The sequence below is a fragment of the Pectinophora gossypiella genome, chromosome 9, assembly GCF_024362695.1.
Source record: "Pectinophora gossypiella chromosome 9, ilPecGoss1.1, whole genome shotgun sequence".
In the NCBI taxonomy this organism is placed as follows: domain Eukaryota; kingdom Metazoa; phylum Arthropoda; class Insecta; order Lepidoptera; family Gelechiidae; genus Pectinophora; species Pectinophora gossypiella.
The window spans coordinates 467,025-488,470 of record NC_065412.1 but is presented as its reverse complement, the minus strand read 5'-3'; the positions used below and the strand labels follow the sequence as shown (position 1 = coordinate 488,470).

At 36.9% G+C, this 21,446-nt stretch overlaps 1 protein-coding gene across 2 annotated transcripts in view; it reads left to right on the top strand.

The window, feature by feature from the left end:
• The window catches only part of LOC126369329 (uncharacterized), a 202,899-nt gene that overhangs the window by 121,900 nt on the left and 59,553 nt on the right, over positions 1-21,446 (top strand). For both annotated transcript variants that reach the window (XM_050013657.1, XM_050013663.1), the window contains one exon: positions 17,591-17,683. In XM_050013657.1, coding sequence (XP_049869614.1) covers positions 17,591-17,683 — 93 coding nt within the window. The remainder of the gene's footprint in view (positions 1-17,590; positions 17,684-21,446) is intronic.

Below are 21,446 nucleotides of genomic sequence, written 5' to 3'. Positions count from 1 at the left end.
TAATACAGTTGGCTCGACCATTATAGACGGCGGCGATACGGCTCACTATCACGTTGGTCTAACAGAAAGCTCGGTGAGGTGTGGGTACTTAGTTCACCTTGCGATTGATGCACATCTGACTTAAATATTTCTCAAAACTCCAGAAGGGATGTAAAACCGGCTCAGAATCGAGAACTGAATTTAATTTGACCACTAAATGCGAAAGTATAGTAATCACACTGGTACATACTCGTAATTGCGTGCACGCTTATTTAACCTACATTATCTGAAAATAATTTGCCGCCATTTTGTCATATTATACAGGGTGTTAGTGACATCGTAACGAAAACTTTGAGGAATGATTCAGGCCATGATTCTGAGTTAATATCAAGTGGAATTTTCCGTCGCAAAATTCATGACTTTTTATGCACACGCTTCCCCTCAATCAACCTGAAGGGAATAGAGGATACTCCACCACGCTGCTCCAATGCGGGTTAGTGGAGGTGTTTGGTAAGGACTTTTCATTCTTGAATCACCTGATTGTCCGAAAAAGTAAGATGATTCCGTGCTTCGGAAGGCACGTTAAGCCGTTGGTCCCGGCTATTAGTCGTAAAAACACCTCCACCAAAGTACCACACTAAACAGAAAAAAAACCTTGCCTTGAAAAAAAAATTGCTTATTGCAAATTGTCTAGCATTATTAAAGCATTCAAATCAAATACAAATTCTTTAACAAACGACACAGTTCGAACCACAACTGAAAGTGATTTAAATTACGTGTCTAAACTACATTTCTATTATCGCTCTGTGGTAGCCAATTATTATTTAATAATTGCCCTGAGCAATGCACAATATTTACACATAACTTAAAGATATCTAGTTATATAGAGCGAATTGCTGAGTGCTATATTATAGGCACGTAGTGTGATGTAAGTGAGTTGCATCATGTTGTGATTGGATCAGTTGTTGGATCGGTTTGATCCGTGACTCTATGGCCCGCCGACTCACGCTGTACTTACAGTTTGTGAAATAGCCGATTGTCGAATTAGGTGTAAATTGGTTTCGACTCAAGATAATCAATGGGATGATAATATGAATTGAGACGTGTCTGAAATTATGTGGGATGCAAATAAAAGTTTGGGAAATCAGCTTCACACAGTTTATTTTTTTGTCTCATACACAATTATAATCGGAAAAAGTGAAAATCACACCCCACAAACATCAAATAGCAATATTCCTTTTTTAGATGAATTGCTTTGATGTGGCCTTTTTAAAACCCCAGATTTATAAATTAGTGTTTTCAAATTCAAATATAATTATTTATTTCAGACACATCCATAGGAGTTAATATAAACGAAAACTTAATAGCTAATGTTAAATAATTTACTTATAAATAAGAACTGGGTTACGGCAATATTTGGCCTTTGTCCAGTGCTCAAAAAATGAACCCTGGGGACAGGCTGCTGCAATTCTCAGGAGGCTGTTTCCGCTGCCACGCACCCTGTACATAAAATCATCAAATCTGTTTTAAAGTGACATACAACAAATAATATCTCGTGATGTCCGCGGGGACATAGGCTATATTAAAGAAAGAAAGAAAGAATAATTTATTACTTCCGGATACCACAGACACAGATAGACAGGTACATTACATTTAACACAGGACAGAAACCACACGGAAACCAATAAGTACACAGACAAAAAAAATATATCCAAAACAAAAAGAAAAACAAACTAAAATCATAGAAACAATAATAATAAAACTAAGTATTCTAAATGCAACGCATTGACGGCCCGATCATCTGCGGTGGAGTCCGGAATAAAAGGACCAAGGAGGATAAAGGGCCTCGCGTCGCGTGGTATTATGTGATGTTGTTATGTTATAAAACATATAGCTCGTTAAAAACAATGTTTTGTATTTGGAAAGCAAAAATCAACCAATTCAAACATCACCCCTTAATAACCATCACACTTTAGCTCATCAATTATTAAAATCGTCCACCGCCATGTCATTATAAACGTGCAGGGTGTCGGTGTAACAGGTTGCCAGTACAGTCAGTTACATAATAATGCTGTCTGTGCGTACGATAAAAAAAGAAAAAAATATCTTCGCCTAGTCAAGACTTATTTATACCTGCGCGTAAGAAGTTCAGTGTTGCTGAGTATTCGACGAGTGATAGTCGGAACCATGGTATAAGAAGACCAGGTATGCTCAAAACTCACAGCCAACATTTCAAGGTTAACCCAGCTGACGTCATCCCGCCCTGCATAGCCATTTCGTAAAAAAAAATAGCCACAACCAACGCTTTTATATTTACTTTGCAACGAAATTTTGAACTTTTAGTAAAAGATTTACTTACAGTTTTAATGATTTTTATATATGTGGCAAATAATTGTAATTAAATACATTAGTCAATAATTAGCTTACACACATACATAGTACATATACAACATAAACTCACGCCTATTTCCCACCGGGGTAAGCAGAGACTATAGAATTCCATTTGCTTCGGTCCTGACACACTTCTCTTGCTTCCTCCACATTCATCAATCGCTTCATACACGCAAGCCGATTCAGAGTATATCGTATTAAACCTTTTTTAAGGACATCTCCAATTTGGTCAATGTAAGTATAAATAATAAAATAATAATGATTAGCAATAAGCCAACAAATAAATTAATAACAATTATTGCAACAATTATTGCCAGCAATTATTGTTTTTTTTTATTATTATCATTATTATAATAGTAATTACCTTGCTTTTCAACAATAAAATTTACGTCCTTGGAATGTTGGAGATACTAATTTAATGGTAAAAATTAAAAAAATGGTTTTGGGGTCACCCATCCTAGGATCGGCCTTTGCGAAAGTTGCTTAACTTCAACAATCGCAGACCGAGCGCGTTTACCGCTGCGCCACCGAGCTCCCACACACACACTGACGTAAATTCCAAAATTATAACCTTCTTTCAATTATGTTTAGACCTATCCCATTTTTAGCTAACAGTACCCGACTTTATAAAGTATGAATAAGTCAGATTTCCGAGGGGAAGTACACCTCCTATAAAGCGATTCAAATTCACTTCCGCGTAGGGGAACCCGTTGCATGACTAATGTATTAAAATATAATTTGAATAATTGCTTTGGCTCGATATTTTGACGACCGAAATCAGAAATCATCGGAAATCAGAATCATTTATTCAACGTAATAATGGGGGGAGGGGGTTGGAGCATGCTCTACCACGCTGCTCCACTACGAGTCATTCATAATACATAATATTGACTTCGGACCCACACACGCCTTCAAAAATTCCGGGTTTCCATAGTTCCGAAATTACAAATAATAATAAGAGTAATTCTTCTTCTATCGTGTGGGTTTTGAGGCGAATTACTAACCTCATCAACCCTGGTGTCAGGGTTACTATTGAGCCGCCAAAGGCCCCTGACATGACTCATTTATAACGACTACGTACTTACACAGTAAGTAGTAACCGGGACCAACGGCTTAACGTGCCTTCCGAAGCACGGATCGTCTTACTTTCGGACAATCAGGTGATCAGCCTGTAATGTCCTAACCAAACTAGGGACCACAAAGTAATTTTTGTGATATGTCCCCACTGGGAATCGAACCCAGGACCTCCGGATCGTGAGTCCAACTCTCAACCACTGGACCACGGAGGCCGTTAGAGTAATTAAAAGGTTACATAAACTGCCTATATACGTCCCACTGCTGGGCACAGGCCTCCCCTCAATAAACCGGTTAAAAGGTTATTTATAATTAAATATACCGTAGTGTTCAAAATAAATGCATCTTAGTACACATGTCAAAAATTGATAAAGCATAACCCATTAAAAAGTACCCACGTATAAAATTGCCTAATTTGTCATCCATAACTTATGTAAATCTAGTAATCCATCTGAAGTATGAAGAGATTAGTATACTTGCCTCAGATGTATGGTCATGCGAGTTGATCACTTCCCACGCTGCGCATGCACCGTCAAATGGTGGATTTACATTATAAATTCAATATGTGCGACGCATCACTGCCTCCCCCAGTAGAGTGGTGATACGTATACTTATTGTGGTTAAGATGTAGCTAACTGGTACGTTGTGTATTTGGTAAGAAAACTGGACACTATTACCTGGAAACCCACTCTCTCGTGTACGTGCGCCAACTTTGACAGTCAGTTTGACAGCTGTCAAATGTGCCGCTGGTCAACTTCGGAGTATACTGAAATGAGGTCCGATAAGGAACCTACAAAATCCCGATACTAGTGGTTTATTCACGCTGATTAAAAATAGCGTGTGGTTTCTTCACGTCGCGTTTGTCTCTAAATATATTTGGTATATCTAAACAACAACTATAGGAAACAACATTAAAAATACTTATACCTAGGGCATTAAAAGTTATTATGCTTTTAAATGTTAAGAATTTATATAAATGTTGAGACTATCGCGGAAAGTTTATGAAAATGTATTGGTTTTATAAAAAGACTTATTTTTTGCAATTTCGAAATAAATAAATTCCATACTTACATAATATATACTGTATACCAGTTACATATATAGGGTAGCTCTACTTGACGTAATCTTAACAAAAACGTGTAGGAAAGTGACCCCTCTATTTTTTATTTTTCTCTGATTGAGCGCTAACATGAAACACTTGGTTTCATTTATAGCAAAAACTTGGACAAGAACTACATATTTTACTGTCTTGTTTACTACAGTTTAGAATTGCGCTCATTCACAAGTAATTTGAATTCAGAACTGCCTAGTTCTTAATTCAAACTACTTAGCATTCGTAATTTGAATTAAGAACTAAGCAGTTCTGAATTCAAATTTAGATAGACGATAAATCTAATAATTGATGAACATTATTTTGCGTTCGTTTGTATTCGGAAATTAAATAGAAGCACTGCATTGTACGTATATATTGTAACTATAGAGCAACACGGACCTCCGAGTGTAACACGCATAGTAACATAATTATAACATCAATGGTAACACGAAACAACATTTCTACGGTTCTTTTACCAGTATACGTATGGATGTAGAAGTTGTTATGAAAGTTTCTCATGACAATAATCGTTACATAACATTTGTTATAGTACCCTATGTATGCAGTTATGGACATTTACAGTTTTGTAGTTAATTGTTTCGAAACGTATGATTGCATCTGGATATTCTTGGAGGTCAAAGTATCGAAACTGATTGTAAGTACCTTCTTTTTTTTAGACTAAACTTATCAGTCTAAGTAATATTAGTACTCAATATTCTAGACAGATGGCGTGTCGCCTTAATGGCGATACATAGGTCGAAAGAATTTCCCATGGACAGGAGGCGGACCTGGTGGTGTAATAGTTAACACGGTTGTCCCGGATCGACAAGAGCTGTAAGTTCCAAACCGGCCGAGTCAGATTTTTTTTTGATTCAATTTTCTCTTTGTGAGTTTCTCTGAGTAGCATGGGTGAGTGTAAAAACTAAAATCATTTAAAAATAAAATCTACCTATCTAATCTAATCCTAACCTATCTTTTTTTACATGATTTATTGTAAGTTTGCCTCAGATGCCAATCCAATAATTACCCTAACGTCAAAGTTTATAAAGTCACCTCTTTTTTTGACGTGACTTATTATAGATTTGCCGCATATGGCATTAACCACTTGACCGGGCAAATAGGGAGCGCTGAGGGCTCTCACCCGGTATGAAATTTAAGATAACAGGCCTGAGAGTTCCCGGTATGGGTGTTAAGTTCCACCTCTCAACCCACATAACAGAATAATAATAATATTTTTTTATTGCCAAAAAAGTGGGTACAATTCATTCCTTAAACATAGCTTAATATTAAACACAGATATAAATAGGTAGGTACCATAGCTGACTTAGTATAAAAATACTTGTATTACAGCCTATGATGCCTCTCTCCTGGATATTTATGTTATGTTAAGCTAGCTAGCTAGAAGAACACAAACTGCCTTCAGAAAGACCACGGTATACGACCAAACTCAATCAAGTCTTCATCAATCTAAAGCCAAGTAAACATTTCGTGTTCGCGTCGAGATTGCCCGCGCGCCTGCCACCGCACGCCGCGTCCCGTTAGCTGCGCCGGCGAACCTCGTTAGGGCACCACGTACTAACATAACTACATGCGTATAGACGAACTCGGTACAATCAGCTCCTGAAGTTGAAAGGAATAGGTTTAACCACTACCATAGACAAGCCGAAGAATTTGTTTGTGGGGTTTTTAATGTATCTGTATTTTCTTTGTACCATAATATGAAAAATAAATACTTTATTTACTTAATGGCCGAAAAAAAAAAAATCTTTTTAAGTATGTTTTTTTAATTAGGTTTGCTTTTAACCAATCTCACCTAATGGTAAGTGAAGATGCGGCAAAACGTGGTACTGCTTTTCTAGTATTTGTATATTTACTCTCGTTTTGAGGAAGAGTAAGTATGTAGAGAGACACCAGCGCGCATGTCAGGGCACTGCAATCGGCACATAGATAATACAACTGGCTCCCCTTAACTTCTATAGTAGCTCTACCAGACCTTATGCCGGAACTCGAGTTTCGTGGCTTCGTCTGAAGGGTGCCCTCAATGTCCCACTGCAGGGCAAAGGCCTTTCTTCCCTTCTTCCACTCCTCCCTGTCCCCAGCTTGTTCGTGCCGTTTCAAAAACCGGTCTACATCATCTCGCCATCTTTTTCGTGGCTTTCCCCGACGTCTGGCAGCATTTGCAGGAACCCACTCTGTAGCTTTTTCCATGTACCTAGTTAAAGAGTATTTTTGTAATAATTTATTTTTATTTTGGTGCGATAAAATATATTTGTATTTGTAAACGTGACGCTCTGTTAGCACCACCTATGGTTCACGAAAACCTACCTCCAATGGTTCAAGTTTATTTGATAAAAGTTTTCCACTTGTGTACGATCACGAGTAGGTACTAATATATATACACTTTGAAACCATGTCACATTAAGTTTTTTGACAAATTCAACCGTAAGTCTCATTAAATGTCAAATATGATAGTGCGACAGGGTTCTAAAGTGGGTACATTATATTTCTCAAGACTGTACGCGAGTGTACCCGTCCTCAACCACTTCTCGGCGCACGTGCGCCCTCGTCTTGACCAAGCACTTAAAAAAAGAAGTACCTCGATACAGCCGGGCTAATTACTGTCCCAATGGAATCTATGTTTAGAAATACGCATATAACTTGTAATGTGTCATCTTCTACATTGTATTTCTGCTCTTTAGAGAGCTAGAACAAATTGAATCTGCGATTCTATCTAGACTTGCGATTATTGAAGTCCTAAAAACGAGCATTACCAGCCCATCGGCCATAAATACAGTCATATTTGAGAGGGCATAACGCTTAGTCAGATAGGTGGACCAAATCAAGCCCTTACAAGGACCGTTTGAATCCCGGTGGCGAACTATCACAAAAATGACTTTCTGATCCGTAATTTGGTTAGGACATTACAGGCTTATCACCTGATTGTCCGAAAGTAAAATGATTCATGCATCGGAAGGCACGTTAAGACGTTGGTCCCGGTTGCTACTTACTGATGTAAGTCGTCGTTATATGAGCCATATCAGGGGTCTTTGGCAGCTCAATAAGAACCCTAACACCAGGGTTGATAAAGTTGGTAATCCACCTCACAAACCACACGATAGAAAAAGAAGACAAGGACCAAGACACATATGGCACAAGTACTGATCCAATGCAGTAAGATTGCGTATAGTCACGAACCTCTGCAGTTAGGGAACAACGGGAAGGAACAAATTCAATTTCAAAAATTACTTTATTCTATAGATAAGGCTCGAATAACAGATATTTATTTATTTATCGTTATAATTTGCCCTTTGGTGTTATATTACTACAATGTTTATAATTTTTACAATTCTTTGAGCCTTTTCTACCTGAGGAAACCTTCCAGAGAAACGTAATCGTAGACAAATATTGGGTAAGTGGTTTGTTTTGTGGAGTGTTACCAAATAGCTGTTTGTCGTCGCACGTCCCATTAGCAACTCTTTATCTGCTCGTCACGATGGAAAACGATGTTTATTTCTTTTTACTGGAGAATAAAGTAGTTTTAAATAATGCGTGTAGTTTGGTGGCGTCACGCTTTTTTTTTTGACGTGACTTATTGTAGATTTGCCGCAGATGGCATTAACTTCTTGGCCGGACAAATGGGGAGCGCTAAAGGCTCTCACCCGGTAAAACGTTTAAGACAACAGGCCTGAGGGTGCCCAGTTGGGCGCGAACCTCGGCTCAGGGCGTCGTCTGAGAGAAAAATATTTGAAAGAATTTATAGCGATAAGCGCTGAATGAGGGAAATCGTCGACCACGCCGGCGGGGTAGGCGTCATGCTCATTCCCTAATTTTGTTTAAGTACCAGCATTTACAACAACTACACCTCCACCCACTAAAATACTAAACCTAAGCCTAAGTTTACTAAAATTAAGTTTAGTAAAATAATTGTGTATAAGTATTTTTTTAGTATTGAAGTGGGTGTGTAAACAAAATTAGGTAATGAGCGCGACGCCAACAAACTACGGTTGTAGTTTGGCGATAGTATTAAAGTGTATATGAATGTAATTTTGTTCATAAATAAATTTAAAAAATGAAGATCTTTGGTTTAAGTATTAAGTCACTTACCTACCAGTTTTTTTGGTATCCACAAACTTAAGTTTGTCTGTTACTTACCTATTTAAATTAAAATTTATATTACAATGCGATCATCCATCCGTATTATATAAAAAAAAACTTATAATGTTATAAAAATAATAAATGTACGAAACCACTTTTTTGTATTTAGAATAACATAACATTAATACTTTATTGCACAAACAGAAAAATACAAAACAAAAGAGAAATAGAATGAGTACAATAGGCGGCCTTATTGCTAAGTAGCAATCTCTTCCTGGCAACGTTTAACCACTTTATTTCCCAATAAAAAAACGATGTTACTGGCTAAAGTTTAGTAACTGATTCCGACTATTGTTTTATAAAACGCCCAATGACTATATCGAATCTAATAAACTTTGCGATACCTATATAATTATCATGTATACTATATTCTTCTTTTGTACAATCAACAAAAACTCAACATGCCATGCCTATAGAATACATTTCCCTTAGTAAAGTAGGTACTTAGATCTCTAACTCGCTCTGAATACGAATGTAAGCAAAACGTGAATGTATTCAGAAACATGCCTTTATTTGGTATTTGAACTTTTATAGCAATGCACGACGAGAATTGAACTAACAAACATATTTACATAAGACCTATTTCGACATTTCGAATAGCCCACAGGCGGCAGAAAAACCACAAAACAATAGTTCGTTTTCATAAAACTTTTGTTGATAAATACATTACATAAGTACATAATTGTATCGGTGTGCTGACGAGTTATTCCGTTCTAATACCAAAAACTAATACCATTTGGTATTAGTTAAAACGTGGTACTCGTTCGGAATGGAAAAAAATCGGAAATAAACTAATACCAAGTGGTATTAGTATTTGGTATTAGAACGGAACAAATCGTGCTGACGTGCAGTGAATGTGGTCGTATCTTCACTGCTAAGATCGGTTACGTCAGCTATATAAAAGCGCATTTTAGGCGATAACAGGCGTCAAAAATAATAGTTGATTAGACTCACAAATCCAGAGAAAAGTTACAAAACTAAAAAAAAATTCGAAAATTTGTTTAGGTCCCGGAATTTGACCCTGCGACCTCAGGGTGAGACTTAAGTCTTCCAACTGCTGTAGCTACCGCAAAACAATTATTGTTTTTATTCCTTCTGTTCATATTATGGTATTTTCTCGTGACCTACAACAACACAGGTTTGTACAACATTGGGCAAGATTCGTGTTCGATAAGATCATTCGCTTTGGTCCATTGCATTGAAATGTTTTGTAAGTCCAAACTCTATGGTCCAGTCCCTTTGTTTGTATGGTTTTTAGCGTAATTGTATGGTTTGTAGTAAAAGAACTACTTCTTTGTAGAATCATTGTTATTATTTAATTGCAGTGTGATGAGATTTACTTCATAAATTTATAGTTTACACGGGTTGGTCCGTTGAACAACTTAAGAAAGTGGCAGTGTGCGTTGTGATCAGTTATTGAATGAGGTTTTATTATTATTATTCCTTTCTCGTTTGGGTTCTGAGATAGGTCAGATTATCATTGACTCTTAACTTTTTGACGTGAAAAAATTGTCGCTGAAAACATACATACATTACGTATATAAACTCACGCATATTTCCCGCTGGTGTAAGTCGAGCCCACGGAATTCCATTTGCTTCGATCTTCACACTTCTTTTGCTTCCTTCACGTTCTTTAATCGTCTCAAATACGCACACCAGAACATAACGAACCATAAATCATAATGAACCTTTACGGAGGACAACCCCAATTAAAAAAAAACTACACTAGAAAGGGTACATAAACAAAATAGAAACAAAATAAAATGTAAAAGCATATATACTCGTAATTATGCGTAAAAGTCATGACAGCAATTAAATTATAAATGTGTGTAAGTATTTAATAATGTAAAAACTTGTAATGAATCTCTTTAGTATTGTATATACTATTAATACCGACCAATTAGGTTCATAAATACAGTTGGGACGTATCTACGTGACTCTACAATCGAAAAATCTCCGTCTAAACAGTAAATAAACACAGGTAGCAGAGAAGGTGAAGTAACAGTATGCTGAACGTGCGCAGATCTCTGTCATATAGTAAAAAGATAACAGTAGGTACACTCTATACAAGCACGTAATAGCACGAAACTAAAACTCAACGATCAGTAAGTACCGGAAATTTAGTTTTTCGTTTCTATTTAGCTCCAGCCATTTCTTCAGCTTGTTTTACGGTCGAAAAATCCGGCGCTCTCTCTGGCCACAAAGAAAACTCGATAAGATGCGAGTACTTAGTTCATCTTGCGATGGATGTACCTCTGACTGCCTAGTCTACCTAGTTTTTTTTTGACGTGACTTGTTGTAGATTTGCCGCAGATGGCATTAACTACTTGGCCGGACAAATGGGGAGCGCTGAAGGCTCTCACCCGGTACAACGTTTAAGACAACAGGCCTGAGGGTGGCCGGTTGGGCGCGAACCTCGACTCAGGTCATCGTCTGAGAGGAAAAATATTTGGAATTAATCGACCTTAGTGGGTCGATAGCGATAAGCGCTGATTGAGGGAAATTGTCGACCACGCCGGCGGGGTCGGTATCGGGGTCCTGATATGTTTGGTGTCGCGAGCTGATTGGCTGCCTTTATGGCTAGAGTAATCGGGTCGTCGGGATCGTATATTACGTCCTTCGTCAGGTCACACTGCGATGGGGACGATTTATCTAATTAAAATTTCAGATAATGTTATCCTGGCGTTTGTATGAAGTGTAACAACTGTTTTCTTTTTATTATGTCTCCGTGTTTCATCCACGGGCGACCGCTGGCGACGCACGCGCAGTCTCGCTTGTCATCTGCTGGCTTTCCGCTCTGTTGTAATGTTTCCTTGTGGTGTTAGGGAGGAAGTCATAGTCTTCGTTATCAAATATTTTAAAGTTTTTTGAAAGATCAGATTTATTTGTTAGCGTGTTATTTTGTTGCGTAGCCGCACTTTTCGCAGTTAATGCACAAACATGCATTACACAGACGATGACTGAGTATGGATTTATTCCCGCAGTCTATGATGCAAACATGAATTCAAACTTATAGAGTCCAATTCAGTGGTTAAGAATTCGAGTTTGGAGACCCAGGATTCGAATCCACGACACAAAGATGTAAGTAACGCATTCTAAACAAATATCGGGATAAAATTGTGGGATAGGGCATGAAGGAAAAGATTATTATTTCTTTACCTTTGTTTATTTTAAACGTTTTATAATTTTCTACGTTTTCCTTTTCTGTTGAAAAGCAATTTCACGCAAATATATACAAAAATAAATGCCAACGAAATAAGTTTCAATGTAAAATTAAGTGGCGTGTGCCTACATTTGAGTAAATAAAGTAGTATGGAAATCGAACCACCTTAAAAACAACCGTCCGCCATTTCCCTGTCATCCCGCAATCCTCTCCTCTCTCTCGCTCACTCGTCGCTCTCTCTTACACCTGCTCGTAACACTATTTCGCGATCTTTCATAAACATACAACAACAATACGTACAATGCAAAAACTAAGGCGTTTATCATATTGGATGGGCAGCATCACAACATCTGCGAAACGGGTTGAGCACACCTGCCTTCGAAAACAATCGCGAAAAACTACTTTATATACAGCCTCGGACAAAAGCAGGTGGGTATAATGATACACAAGGGTGGGTTGGGTACCTATCTCACGAATTGGCCGCATTTTAGTACTCCAAACTTGGAAATAAATTACTGGTTAGTTTCTCAGAAGCTGTGATTTGCAAAGTTTAAAAAACCTTTTGAATAGTGGCTATGCTTCATGCCCCCTACAGTTGATTACGATATCGTTCAATAGGTATATACCTAAAGCCTGCTAAGATATACTTAGCAGTAAGATCTGCTATTGTACTATTACTCATTTGTTTCTGTAACTTTCTGTTTCCTGTGTGTACTATATGTTTCTATTTCCTGTGCACGTTTATGTTATGTTATTGAGGGGAGGCTTATGTCCAGCAGTGGGACGTCTATAGGCTGTATGAGTTAGGAATATGGTAGATATTATAATAGCGTCAGACAGAGTACTGCGGGGCGAAAGGCAAGAGGTCACTGCTCTATTTTTCCCTACAAAAGTAGCATGGAGAATGCTACCATAAATAGTGTTCCATAGTCTCTGCTTACTCCGGTGGGAAATAGGCGTGAGTTTACGTTTGTGTATGCATATATGAGAATGCTACACCGACAAGAGCAGGCTTAAATTAGTAATGACTCGAATCATATCAAATGTATTTGTGATTTGTTCACATTGTGCATTTACATTTAAATGTCCATAATGGTAAAAGAAACACCCACTTACTAAGCCATTTGCAAAACTTTAAAGCTCTAAAGTTAATGGGGCTGATGTAAAATAAAAACAATTGTGCCATAAAACTTTTAAGGCACTAATTTAATTCTCTTGGTAAAAACCTGATTTTACTTCGCAAGGTGGTGTACAATGATGGTACAACAATGGACAGTGGTTCGGAAAAACAAAACATTCGCGATTATTCTATGGTTAGAGGTTCTCCGCATACAAACACATATTACATATAAAATAGCATAAATTCAAATGTAATTTAAATATATTTAAACATTTTAATAAAAAGCAACTATAGCTTTAAAATGTAGCTGGCTCAGCCTCAGAATACATTTCTTCTGACCTCGAAATAAACTAAGTATTAGCGAGCGAAATCAAAGATGACCAACTCAGTATTAACGTATAATAAAGAGTAAAATGCATACATACATTAACTCACGCCCTTTTCCCACCGGGGTAAGCAAAGACTATAGAATTCCATTTGCTTCGATCTTGACACACTTCTCTTGCTTCCTCCACATCCATCAATCGCTTCATACACGCACGCCGGTTCAGAGTAGATCGTACTAAACCTTTTCTAAGGATATCTCCAATTTGGTCAATGTAAGTCCTTCTAGGTCTTCCTCTGCCAGCCCTACCATCAACTTTCGCTTTATAAAACACAAAATTATAATAATGTAAAAACCTTACTTTACACCCCCGTTGCTATGCGCCATATAATCAACAAACCTAGGCTACGGGGGTTACCAGATCTGACGCCAACACTAAGTATAAATAAACATTAAGTACATTTAATAATAAATCCGATTCATGATATTCGATACTACCTTTGACTTACCTACTGACCTAAAAACCTGGTGAAATAATTCACACACTACAGATTTTATTATTTACACTAATAGCAATATATACGCTAATATGCTTACTTATGTATTATGTTGTGAAACGTAAACACTTGTATTTACTTATGTAATTGACTTAACAAACTCATTATAATTTGATATGCTTTCTATTTTACGAAATCTATATTCAGCAATCACACTCTATATAATTGATTTAGTCCACCTTATAAGAGTCTTATTACTGTCGACCAATTTATCTGGAGCTTCGTGAAAACTAACTTTTGTGAATTCTTTATTGTAGATTGAGGGGTCATCGAATGGTGGTCTTTTATTTCTTTGAAAGCTAACAAGAGTATTGTGGGCGTGAGCGGAAGCGTGTTGGCGTGGATCAGCGTCATTAAATGATACTGATAGCTCCTTCAAGTTCTGAAGTGGACTTTAGTGTACATGTGCGCCCGTCGAATTGTTGTGTAATGACAATTCATTAGACAATTCAAGATTTACTCATTTTTAAGGAGATCAGAGGAGTTAGGTCAGGTTAGCAATATTACATTTTTAGATGAATTTAATGAACATAATCTTTAGGAAAAGTAAATTCTTTTAACGGTTGTTACAAAAATGTTTTTACCATATCTTCATCTCCCGAGCATTATCCCGTTTTTCACAGGGTCCGCTTACCTAACCGGAAGATATGACAGGTCCGGTTTTTACAGAAGCGACTGCCTGACTTTCCAACCCGCGAAGGGAAAACCAGCCCAATACAGGTTAGGTCACATACCTCCGAAAATGCATTTCTCAGGAATGTGGGTTTCCTCACGATGTTTTCCTTCACCGCTGAGCACGTGATAATCATTTATGATCCAAACATGAATCCAAAAAGAAACTCCACAATCAATGTTGTTACCATATGTAAAGGTATAATTCTTCAATTTAAAAGAACTATGTAAAATCATTTTATTTAATGAAATCGAGAATAATGTACCTAATAGAAGAAATGTGAACCAGAAATAAAGCAGATAATTCTAATATAAAGTAGCTATTACAAATTTGGAGCACCCAGTGTATAAACTTGTTACCACTATAATGACGTAGAGAGTGTCAATAAAATGTTACTTTCCATTACGTACGACTATATCACCATATTACGATCCCATTGTGTGAACAAGCGTAGGCTTTCGATACAATGACGTATATGTTACATGTGTTAAGAAAGATTGTTTTGAAAATGATATCTTCTTTGGGTGTGTTGCTGACACTTTCAAGAGCTATAAATTTTAATAAACAACTTTTTTCTTACGACACTTCACAGCAAGTTAAGTGTCGGTATCAATTTTCTAGGAATACTTTTGAAGTACCTCGGGGAGGGAATGTCGACCCACTTTTATTGTTTATTTATGATTTTTAAAAAGACGAGAGTTTGCTTTTTTCCTGTAAGTAAATAACGCTATTTTTGCACTCGTTGAACAGGAAGCAGGTGAACTTTAAATTTCTTACTCGAAAGGAAACTTAAGTGTTCCTTCCAGCAAATATGATAGTAGAAAAAATATAATTTCTCATGTTGCCTACTATGAATATAATTTGAGAATTTCTCATCAACTAAATGAAAAGTAAAGTTGCTTCTATGCTGTACTGGGAACAAATAAAAAACATAAAACACGTTAAGCTGCTTGTCTTCCTGGGCATGTCGTAGAATCCGACTGAGGAATTGTGTCCTTTCTTACAGCTTACGACATCGTATCAACGGTGGCTGCAAGTTGTCTTTGATTACTTGTAGCTATGCCCACCCCATTAGGGGTTACGGGCGTGAATTTATGTATGTATGTAAATGATAAGAATTATCTAAACTTGCACTACTTACTAAGTAATATACCACGCAATACCTTATTTAATATCTCGCTGTCCATCCCCTCACAAGGACTTATAAAGTTCCTTCTTCGCTCATTTTTTTTGCGTCATCACATGCCGCACGCGCACCTGACATGTGACGTCACAGACCATGTGGCCTGGCCAATCAATATTCACAACTTTATGACCAATAATATTGTCTCGTGCTCCAAATTCGACATATGGCCGATATTTTGTAAAAAAATACCGAAGATGCGATTCACTTTCGTTTCAATATCGTTGGGACATTTGGTGGATTTGTTGATGGTAAAGAAATATGCGACATGTGACATAGTAAATTAAGATCTCAATCGAAAATTATTATCGGAAAGTTATTTATGGATTTATTGTTGATGTTGCATTAAGAATATTAAATAATACTTATATGAAAAGAAATTGTAGATCAGGTAGATAAAAAAGAATGCCTTAGTTTTAATATATTTGTATTTTCGAGTTAACTGTTGGCTGGATAATAAACACCATTTTCTTTGCATACGATCCAGCAATCGATAAGGCAGGATTAGTTTGCTTCAGTTAATTTATAATCTAGCCTCTTGCAGCTTGTAGGACATACATTAAAAATAATGTTAATTTGGTCACTGCAAATTTCATAACTGCTTCCACCTGTTCTAGTGACTTATCGTCATTGTACAAGAAACTGCCTATAAACATAAAAAAATATATTTCATCTATTTTTGTACCTTCTACCGACATGTGCAGTTCTACACTTGATCATCCCATTACGTATGGGCACTGGTAAATTAAAACTCCTTAATTAGGTCTGTGAGCAAAATAAGATAACAGTATTCATGCACCTGCTCGGCACATGCGCAAGAATTCATAGTTATTTTAATAGGTATGCCTAGTTGCAGCCTGCGTGTTGTTTATGGAAGATTTTTTTCGCAAACATAATTGGCTGTACCAACTGGCTATGCGGCTAAAAAGTATGTTGTCACGACATAACGCTTCGGGTAATTTTAAATCTTAAAATTGTCTGTGTTATTTTCTGAACGATTGTTAAGTTTAAAAATTGACGCGTTCAGCTGCTTATCTTCCCAAGCATGTTGTCAAAACCGACAGATGGATTGTTTGCAATCTGATGATCCATTTTAATTAGGGTCATCTCCTGTAATCATAAGGTTCACAATATTCACCCTTATACTTTGTATCAACATTGGTAGCAAGTTGTCTTCTGATTACCCCATTAGAGATTACTATAATTTAATGTATGTATGTTGGAATGCGACTTGCCTTAATACTGTTCATGTTTAATGAAAAGCTACGTTACGCAAGACGCAAGCGATTCATAGTAGCAATTATTTAATTGATGCAATAGAAATAAAAGTGGATCAAAAGTACCGCCTTGAGGGACTCCAAGTCTGTTTCTTTTAATTAACTTCAATTCGTGTTTATTTAACGGTTGTTCAATTTTCTTATATTTTATACAGCCTATACAGTCGTGTGTGTTGTTTATACTATCTACATTTTGTAAATGTAGGTAAAGTATAGTGTAATTTTAACTTCATTATGTTATTTATCATACTTTGTCACTTTCTTAAAACTCATCATCAAAACGGTTGACTTACTAAATTACTTCAAAATTACGGTTAATATGTTTTCGTGGCTTTGAAATTTGCGCCACTTTAGGAACACTGGGTACTCTAAGATAATGTCCTGCAATTTGTTTGATAGAGTACTTGTTAAGAAAGTTATATACGAGTGTAACAACTCAACATCTGTTGACAGCAACAGCTATTCAATAACGCCTTATAGCCCGTTAATCTCCTTACCGTTCCAATTTTTTTTTCACTGTGACAGCTACTGTTGATCCAAAATTAGCCTGTCCCACTTTCGATCCAGGTGCTTGTTGTAAACTGTATGTTTTATTTCCAGGTGTTGTGGCATCTGGACATATTCCGGCGCAGCTTCCGTGAGCTCACAGGCCACGCCTGTCTTGGTCCTTCTTGCATTTTTTGCGCCCTCAAGGTAAGTCGCTTTAATTATAATTACTCGTTTACTACTGCTACTTGTACTACTATTGCAGCTGCTGCTGCCTAGGCTTGTAAGGTCATACAGCTTACAATGTTACGTCTATGTTTTATTTTAGGTAGATATTAATGATGAGTTAAAAAGTATACTTGTTTATCTTGATGTTACGGTACTATCGACTGCATGGTATCATTATCTCTAAAATAAATTATTATTTAAAAAAATATATGTGAAAAACGTTATTGTCTCGTAGTGTATTAAGCATCATGAATTATTACACGATTCAATTTAACGGTGCCAACGTTACTTAGTTATGAAATAGTCTTTCCACTATCAAATAGGAAAAGCAAAATTTCATTTTCAATGTATTCTTCCCTTCTAATATAACAAAACGATATGAGCGCATATTGTCCATACTTCCATTGTCTTGTTTAGTACTATCTCGTCTGGACTATTTCAAAAGTTTTTTGTTCTGTATTCTAGAACTACTTAATAGCAAAACTATACTCTCTCGAATAAAGTAACGAAACAATACAATAATTACAACACAGAGCCCCAATTGACCACATTGGCCAAGTCCCAACAAAGAGAGAGCCCGTGACCTCTGCGTCAAAATGGCGTGACCTTTGAACAAAGAGGCTGCCTGCTACAAGCTTGTAACCGAAGCCTCGAGATCTTGGACTTATTCAACGAACTTTTTAAGAGCTTTTATACTTATACAGATTTTTAAAAAGAGAATTAGTTTTTGGAAAATGATATTGGTTAATTCAAATTAAGTAAATTCTTTTGGTAGATATTTCTGTACCCATTTTAGAAAAGATAATATCATACTTACTCAATATATGTCTTTAAGATACTAACACATTAAGATGAAGTGTATGTGAATTTTATTATTAAACCTGTTGCATGTACAAACAGTACTCAGAAATCAGAACTCATTTCGATCATGTTAACAACTGCATAAAAGCACACCAACGTATTCAATAAAACACAAATTGAAAAACCTTTAATCAAAATCAAAGACTCGTGAACTCAAGCGTGTAGACAGGGTCTAATTACCCAACAATGAACGCAAAAGGACCAAAGAAAACGCGAAATTCCTAACAATTTACACAGGAGCGCTAAAATAACACGCTGGTATGTTAATCTCTTTAATCTGCGTGAAATTACTCTGAAATGCAGTGCAGGGGCCTTCATAGAAGCTATTAAAACACGCCTGGCTTGAAATAGCCAACAGTAGCTACTTTAATACACGGCAAAGGTTCAATAGACCGCTCCAACAGGTTTGGCCTGTCGTGATTTAAGCCTCCTAGCTGGTTCCAGGCTTTGTCTTTTCTTGGAGGCTGTAAGATTTAATGGCACGAAGTTTATAGTGTAAAAAGTAAAGGTGGTGCTTTGTAGCCTTAGAGGATTTAGTGCTTAGGTTTTAATAGCTTTTAGAGTCAGCGAGAGAGAATGTGTCTCTTGACTCATTGTAAATGTTTCAAATGATATCTTTGAGTATTCCCAATCAGGTAATCAATTATTTAAATGCTTTTACGTATGAAACCAAATACCTACCAAAGTGAGTTTGCCCAAACGGTAAAAAATATTAAAAAATTAAGCCAAAGTAATAGCTAAGCATACAGATAGACGAAACACAAATAAAAATCGAGAGTCCCAAATCCGAGACATTCTGTGTGGCGAGCCCTCGTTACAGCCACAACAACTTTCTTTCTATCGCATTTGTCCAACACACACGAACACAAACCTTATCCAAACATACATACACGAATTTACTACGCTAGTATTATTCGTCTGTTTTAAAAAGACCCCTGACGTCTGGTCTCGCTCGTTCAAAAGCCTGCGTTTTCCATTTGAATAAGGCTTTATGATAGACCACTGAGGGTGTGAGGCGCGGGGAGGTGGTGATACACGATAGGTCCAGCTTCAGTTGATAACTACACGTGCTCCTTTCCGTTACGAAACCTGTTTGAACTTGGCGCGTTTTCTAACCAATAGCAAGCGAGCGCGGGTTCGAAGAACTCTTAGCCTCGATCGTGATTGGTTAGCGCTTCCACGCCATGCGCGTGCGACGCTATCGTTCGTATTTCGTAAACTTTTTTTATGTCGTTTGTTTTGATGGGAGTTTTTGGGTGAAAGGTGAATAAAATATTTAGTTTTATATTTCTAGCTCGTATTAAAAGTTAAAGTTCATTATCGAGGTGGTCAGCATTTCTCTTATTAGCTGTGATAGAATGGTATTTTATTATTGTTTGTGTTTATGAGAGGTATTTTATTACAATGTTATTGGACGAAAAATGTTCTATGGTTTCGACCATATTATTTATCTTTACAAAAGTAATGCTCACTACACGTCTAGTCTTCGTAGTTCGCTGAGTATCAAAAAAGTAACCGTAACAACACAGCTTTTAAGCCTAAAGTACAAAACTCTATTGTTCAATTTCGTTGCCAATCAGAACAAGACAGGAATTCCAAAATTTGCTATCCACGACCAGGTTTGACGGGCGTTTATAATTAAATCAAAATTGCGACCAAAGGAGTGATCACTGATCAACTGTATCTCGGCATGGTGCCTTGACGCCCACGGCATGGTCAATCGTGGGTGAAACCGAATTGGGGTAATTAGTCTACAGTCTTGAGGCACATCTTAAAATATGATGTGCTTTTTTGTTGAAGTGCAAAAAATGGAGCATTTTAGCCTGAACTGAATGGTTCATATACATGGTGACTTTTTGACCTCTTCACAAAATGGAACATGTGAATCTTTGACGAAAATTATAGATACGTATTTTTGAATCACCCGGTATTAAATGATTACATTATGTTTGTCTGTTTCTTACATAACTAACTGTTGCTTAAGAAACTCTGGCTTCATTGGTTTGTATGTCTGTGGATATCGATTTGATCTATGTAGTCCTATCAACAATGAGGTTGTAGGGTGCTTCAGAGATCCGATTTCTTTAGAAGTGTGTTCAGGGTGTTTAAGGAGTTAACATGCTAATATTCCTACCGTCTAGGAACAGGCGGGGTTTTTCGCTAATATCTAATAAAACTCCCTCAACACCCTTAACACATTCCTGAAGAAATCGCTTAGGATCCCTCTCATAAACTCAAAGTTGAGCCATTTGTTGATCGTACTAATGTGCCTCAACTTATATCTTCAGACGAGAAGAGGTACTTTCGCATTTATTTAATATTAGGTATTCACCATATGTAGATACTAGTTATATCCCAATATAATAGAATAGAAATCATTTATTTTAGATATAAGTAGGTAAGTAATCGTTACCAACATGCAAATAAACGGCATTTAATATTTTTATAGGTTCCTTGGCAAACGGTTCTATTATTTTACGGTTGGGTGTACTGTACTTGCGTTTAAAATTGAATTTGTTTTGCGGAAGCGACCGAATGCATCCGAGCGTAATGTCTACTACGTATTTACTTTAAGTCGCCAACTTTTTTGGACCTCTGACTTCCAAATAAACTTCAATTACCACAGAGACTTGCGGAACTTAATTACCTTTGCAGAGCTCAACTTATTTTGGACAAAACATAAAGACACTGTTTACAAGAATGACCAGTTAACACGGAGCTTTTAGTTTGGTCGGCTGTAAGGTTTCGTAGTATGTTACGGGAGCTTTTTTTATATGGTGGCCAGTGGTCAAGTTCTGGAAGAAAGATGGACAAATTGCCATCGACACGGCTAGGTGACGTTGAGACCGCTTTATTGAAATATACCGAAGAATTGTTTTGC